Source organism: Chaetura pelagica, unplaced genomic scaffold, assembly GCF_000747805.2.
Source record: "Chaetura pelagica isolate M959 unplaced genomic scaffold, ChaPel_1.0 scaffold142, whole genome shotgun sequence".
Classification (NCBI taxonomy): Eukaryota; Metazoa; Chordata; class Aves; order Apodiformes; family Apodidae; genus Chaetura; species Chaetura pelagica.
The window spans coordinates 3,722,057-3,728,154 of NW_009952973.1; the positions used below are offsets into that span (position 1 = coordinate 3,722,057).

Consider the following 6,098-nt stretch of genomic DNA (forward strand, 5'->3'; position numbering starts at 1 on the left):
CACCCAGGCGGGACGCAGCAGGGGTGCACCCAGTCACACCACCAGCAGAAGTTACTTTCTGCTGTGGCAGCTGCTCTACGCAGCAGGACAGAGGATACAGCATAAAGCAGGAAAACTGCACCCTTTGTTGCTTCGCTTGGTTGGTACCTTTCTCAAATCCCATCCTTTAAAATAACAGCTCCTCTTCATGTTCCTTATGCTAGGGAAGAGGTGCGGTGCTAAATCCCCTCAACATCTGAGGGGAGGCGGCAAAACAAAGTCCAGGCAGCAATAGTGAGAAGACACAGCTTCAGCATGGAGGAAAGGAGAAGGGAAGAGCTTGACAAAACAGACGGCAAACAGGAGGGATGCTGATTTTGGATCAGATGGGAAGGGGGATGTAAAGAGCAAAGGGATAAGGAGTTCAGATGCAGGTTTATAGCAAGCAATTGGAAAGCAAACTGGTGCAAGAAACTGGCAAGGTAGAAAGTGAGCCAATGCCAGAGGGGGACAATAGAAGAAATACTTGTGACTTGTGGAAAGCATTAACCTCCATACCCTGTAAGGTTCTAGAAACTCCCCCGTTCCTCTGCTGCCACCAAACACCTACCCCAAAATGCATGTCTTGCCTTCTTTGACTAGGAAGTCTATGGAGAAAGTGAGACCTCCTGAATTTGATACAGCAGACGTTTCTGTAACACAATTATATTTTTCAATTATTCTCCTGAATTATGATGCCAGAGGCTGTGACTTCTGGTTATATCACAGCTTGCTTTTCAAAATCTCTTAAAACACAAAAAAATTTACAATATTAATGCAAAAAATCCCTAACATGCCTGGAAAACACACTTTATCTTGGCCAAAGACTCAGCATTCAAGTAAAACATGTTTCTTATGTGACCATAATTCTGCATTTTGATACACAGTTAATGTTCAGACTGGATAATTATATGCTACAATTACACCAGTTATTTTTCCTATTCAGTAGGAGGCTGAAGGCAGGGCAAAACAGACCAGCTAAGACAGAATTAGAGGCCACCTGACATTTTTCCAGAACTCATATCAAAAACTCATACCAACTGGAAAAAATCGAGACATCTTAATCAGAACTCAATTTTCACTATGGAAACAATAACATAAATGTTAATTTGATGGCTTCACATCGAGACAGTTTTGAACATCTTGAATGCTTATACAAACGACATCACCTTCCTCTTCCCCTTTTTCCCTTGCGGATTTACAGTAAAGCAGAATCATAAAGCAAAAACAGCAAGTAGAAAAATCATCCTCTAACTTTTTCTGTTATTGTATATTGAACAGATACAAATATGCAACCACACAGAAACATTTATTCTCCCAAAATTAGCATTCTTACTTTATTTGGTGATTCATTACAATCTGCAAATCCAATAGTCAAAACAATAAACCAGGCGTAATGTTAAAGCATTTTACAAGCAAAATACTTTACTGTTTCCTTTTCAATTTGCATAGGGTGGGATAAGTGTATTGGTTAAAGAATATGATGCACAGAAGAATAAAACCATAGTTCATCAAACTGTACAAACTGTGTTACTATCCTGTGAGTGAACTGTATGTGAACAGCTATAATCGTCTATGGAAAACCATACACTTCAACACAGCTGCCTTCCCATGACCATGATGCATCATGAAGACTGCAAGCCACTGGGTTTCTTTTCTTATGTTGTAGATCAACCTACTTCAAAGAAATTAAAGAATCAAACAAGCCAGAATGCATCTATCTATGCTGATTTATTTTCTACCAGAACAAAGGCCAGAATGGAGAGAGGGAATTTTTGAAGTCAGCTTTTTAAACCACTTACAGTAATGTCTGTCTCTCATATTTTCAGTGTCTTACAGCTAGCAAGTTTAGAGCTTCATCCACATATCTCTGTTTATTATTTCCTGTGCATCCAGGTAAAAAACAATGTTTTCACTGTGTAGTAACAAACTCCAGAGAGATCATGCTCCTTTCCTATTGTAACCACACCTGTTCCTCCAACCATATAAATCTGGCTTTGAAGTCTCAAGAGAACTAAAAAATAGTTGATCTAGGTTGTAATAAAAAAAGAATATTAAATACCTTTGGTAAAAATAGATATATTTAACAAGTTTAGAAAAGCAAATAGTTATATTGTCAAAAGAAGAGTATAAAAATGTACACGATAAAAAATAACAAACAAACAAAAAATTGTCAGCCATAGTAGTAAGAATAAAGGCGCTGTTCTTTTCATGTTTGCTTCCTTAGTTCATGTTATTGTCCAGTCGTCTTTCTAAAAGGCAGGAACTTTACTACAGTATATGGAAAAATCCAGTCTTTCCTACCATTAGACAAATTAAGTTTAATTCGGAACAAGACAGTCTGTTTTAACCCAAGTTTATACAATAGAGAATGCCTCGATTTAGAGTACATAGGAGTAGTTGAACACAGAAAGATAGATTTCAGGTGTTTTCAACCAGAGGCCAGATGTACTGGAGCTGTAGAAATGAGACAACCAGCAGGATCAAGTCTCCATGATGTGAGCCTTCTAAGTTTAATTTTACTCCTAAATTATAAATCCATGTATTGTCAAGAAAATTGTGGGGGACAAAAACAATACATATATTTTAAATCCCTCATTGATGCCTTTCTCCCATCCTTTCACTGGGCCTCCAGACAGAGCTGTCACACAACATATAATCCCAGTTTGGCTTCTCCTCTTTCTAGAGCTCACTGTAAAGCTTGAAGACGGAAGATCCCCAAAGCAAACAACTGAGATTAGAGAAGGAGATAATGCACAAGCCCCATAATAGAATCAGCCATTGATTGAATGTGCTTTGAAAGAAAACAGCACAATTAAATCATGTTTATCCTTCAGTATTCCCTTTGCACACACAGTCACACTCCTCATGGTGTTCCAAGGGTACATCTGTCAATGATTTATGCAATCCCCGGACGCCAATCCTTGGTTTCAGCTGAAGAACCTGAAGGAGGAGAAGCCAAGCATCACGAAAACAACAAGTACTTCATCACACACCTAGACTAAGAGCTAGATTGCATTGGAAATTCACCAGCCTGACAGGCAGCCTACTAATAGAACTAGGCCTCCTCAGTTGAACTTCTTCGTTTTTCCACTCTCAAATTATTATTTTTGCTTTTACCTCAAACCCTTCACAAAATTGATAAAAACATGTTGAACAGACACTTGCTTTTATCAAAGAAGAGAGTCTTGCAGTTTCATATTTCTACTGAATGTTATTTAAGGGCTACTAGTATAGTTAACCCAATACAATTATTAGATAATTTGATAATAAGTCTCTTTATCTCTAGATAAATATACAGTGGAATTATAACATGGACAGATATGTCCTTCATAAAGTTCACATCTACCACTAGAGAAAGCTGAACAAGGAGGTGTGGTTTTGCTGTGTCTGAACTGCACTAGTAAGCAAATACCTCAGGAAATGACCTAATAGTTACACAGAAAAATATTTTAACAAGGAAGATATTACTTTTTAAATACAACACCTCATTAAAATGGTTAAAAAAAAAATACTAGAAATGCAATACATAACATTATTATTATTATAGTAAAAATAAATTCCTTAATTGGCTTTCAGGATTTCCAAACATGCAAATGTAAAAGAAGTGCATACCTCATGGTATTTTTTGGTGACTTTTGTTGGTACACACTGGCACTCACTGCAACTCTGATGACAACAGGCACAGTTTCCACCACACCGTTTAACCAGAAGACACAATGGCCAGAAGATCGTATCAGTTCGCTTCAGCTCCTCCCTCAGAGACACTGAGAAGTTGCGGGGGGTACAACTATACAGCCGCACCTCCTCCTTTAGGAGGTTCAGATCCACCACTGCAAAAAAGACAAACAAACTGGTGCTTTTCTGATTCATAATCCAACTTCGTTGGTGGTAAACAAACTTCAGCAGTGCTGAATTCTTAAGAAAAGCTAATTTTTGTGCAGGTGGTACAAGTTCAGCACACAAGTATAATACTGCAGCTGTATGAACACCATGAAACCTAAATGGAATGACTGTTGTACAGGAGTATTCACCAATTATTTTATGGCTCTGGCAGACTTGGTTCAAATTAAACAAAGCAACCATTAGGTACTATAATCCAATAAATAATTTATCAAATGAACCCTACTGGAATTCCCTTTATTTATGCTCTAATGTTGCTATTCTATATTAAGTTTGGATTGCAGAAACAACCACAGCAATTAAGAATCCTGCAAACCTCCAAACACATTTTTAATTGATTTGCATAAAGCATTCTAACACCTTCCCTGATAAAATTTTGATTATTGCTCCTTTGCAAGGATGATGCAAGTCTATGAAAGAATCAAACAATTTATATCTATGAGGAACTACTATGGAATAAAAGCTTCAAGAAGTTATGTCATCATTAGTGAATACTGCACAGACAACAAATATATGCACATTTATGTGTATATATAACTATTAGTAGACTCCATTTGTCCTCTTCTCATTTATGACAGCATATTTATGAATATCTGCTGCTTCTCACAGTTCCTCCTTGTAAGCACCCAACTTGAATTGCAAGTTAAAAATAGCAATATCTGGCACATTTCCCTATAAAATGGTTCTAGTGGATCACAACAGTTTAATTAAAGCTAAAATATGTTCCTTATCTGAATCAGCCTGCATAGAAATTACTTTTTTCCCCCTCTACTGACTATGTGAAGAGCCTCTAGAGGTCACCAAGGAGAACTTCAGCCTATCAAAGCAAAATAATACCTCTCAATTCTATTTAAACATGTAAGAAATTAAGAGAATTTAGAAGCTGCATTTCTCTAGTAGAAATGCTCACTACTCTGTCCCAGGAGCAGATCATTGGACAGCAATTCTTTTCAATGTTTCTTCAAACATTTCTTTTGCAGACCATATTCTTATACTGGTATCTACAAGCTAGGGGGTTTTGTTGTGAAAATTCACTTAAACACACTGAAGCCTTTTCTCTGCTTGCATTTAAGTGAATGCAAAGCTGGGGCACTTCATTCCATCACTATCAGGTATCCTAAATAAACAATCTGATTTTTAAAAGCAAGGAGTGTGTAATAACCCCAATAAAGTTACTGATAGGACACCAGCCTGCCTCCCACATTGCAAGAGCATTCCTTGGAAAAGTCTGAGAAGGCAGTAGAGGAAAAAAAGAGATGAAACTTCTGGAGGGGAGATTCACTGAGAGAAATTAGGAATTAATTAAGCTCTTTTGATCAGCTAATAGCTCTAGGCTTAGTAATTTAGAGCATGGACATATTTACCTCCATTAGTCAAGGGCTGTGGATAGGAATGGAGTACTTCTTTCTCCTGTTACATTTTCAAACATATAATAAGTTAACTGTCTGAATGAGGATAAAATGCCTACAACACAATGAGAACCATGCTTGTTCTCCTAGTACTTTCTGCAGACAGATTTCTACAGAGACTGACATGCTTGGTACAGTGCATTTCAAGACCTGGTTTGAGCCAGGACGAAGCCGATTTTCTTTTTACTGTTTTTTTTTTTCTATAGTGAACTCTCTTCTAAGCAGCACACTTGCACAGCAAGCTTTCCAGCTGGTGGACTGATAACGCGTGAATGTTTATAGATACTGCTGAGGGACCAAAGACACTTTGCTCTACTTGTTGGATTTGCTACTTCAGATACTAAAGGAGCAGATCAATCTTAAGCACAATCCTCCCGCAGGAGGAGCGGACTAGACAGATAGCAAAACTGGCCAACCAAAGAATTCTATCCCAAATATAAATCAGGGGCTACAGAAATCAAGCCCTTCTTCTCTTCTCTTCCATCTATGGCCGGCATCCACGGAGGACTCCATCCATCCATCTCCTTTGATCCTTAGGCTAATGCATTCCTGACCCTCGCAACTCTCCCTTCAGCTCCTGTCTGCTCCGCTGCTCTCTCCAGCAGACGTTGTGGAACTGCTCACAGCTAAGGAGAGTGCCCTGGGAGTTGCTCGGGGTGGGGAGAGGCAATAGGGTTTTGCACATTCCTGCACACATTTGTATATAATTGTACACATTTTCTTTTATCACTACTATCTCATTAAAGCTGTCTGGTTTAGTTTTCAATC

At 38.2% G+C, this 6,098-nt stretch overlaps 1 protein-coding gene across 1 annotated transcript in view; it reads right to left on the reverse strand.

The window, feature by feature from the left end:
- Nucleotides 1-2,324: 2,324 nt before the first annotated feature.
- Nucleotides 2,325-6,098, reverse strand: part of PDGFC (platelet derived growth factor C) — a 54,542-nt gene continuing 50,768 nt past the window's right edge. The window contains exons 5-6 of the mRNA XM_009995990.1: nucleotides 3,634-3,851; nucleotides 2,325-2,961 (exon numbers count right to left, since the gene is read on the reverse strand). Coding sequence (XP_009994292.1) covers nucleotides 2,845-2,961; nucleotides 3,634-3,851 — 335 coding nt within the window. The 3' untranslated portion in view covers nucleotides 2,325-2,844. The remainder of the gene's footprint in view (nucleotides 2,962-3,633; nucleotides 3,852-6,098) is intronic.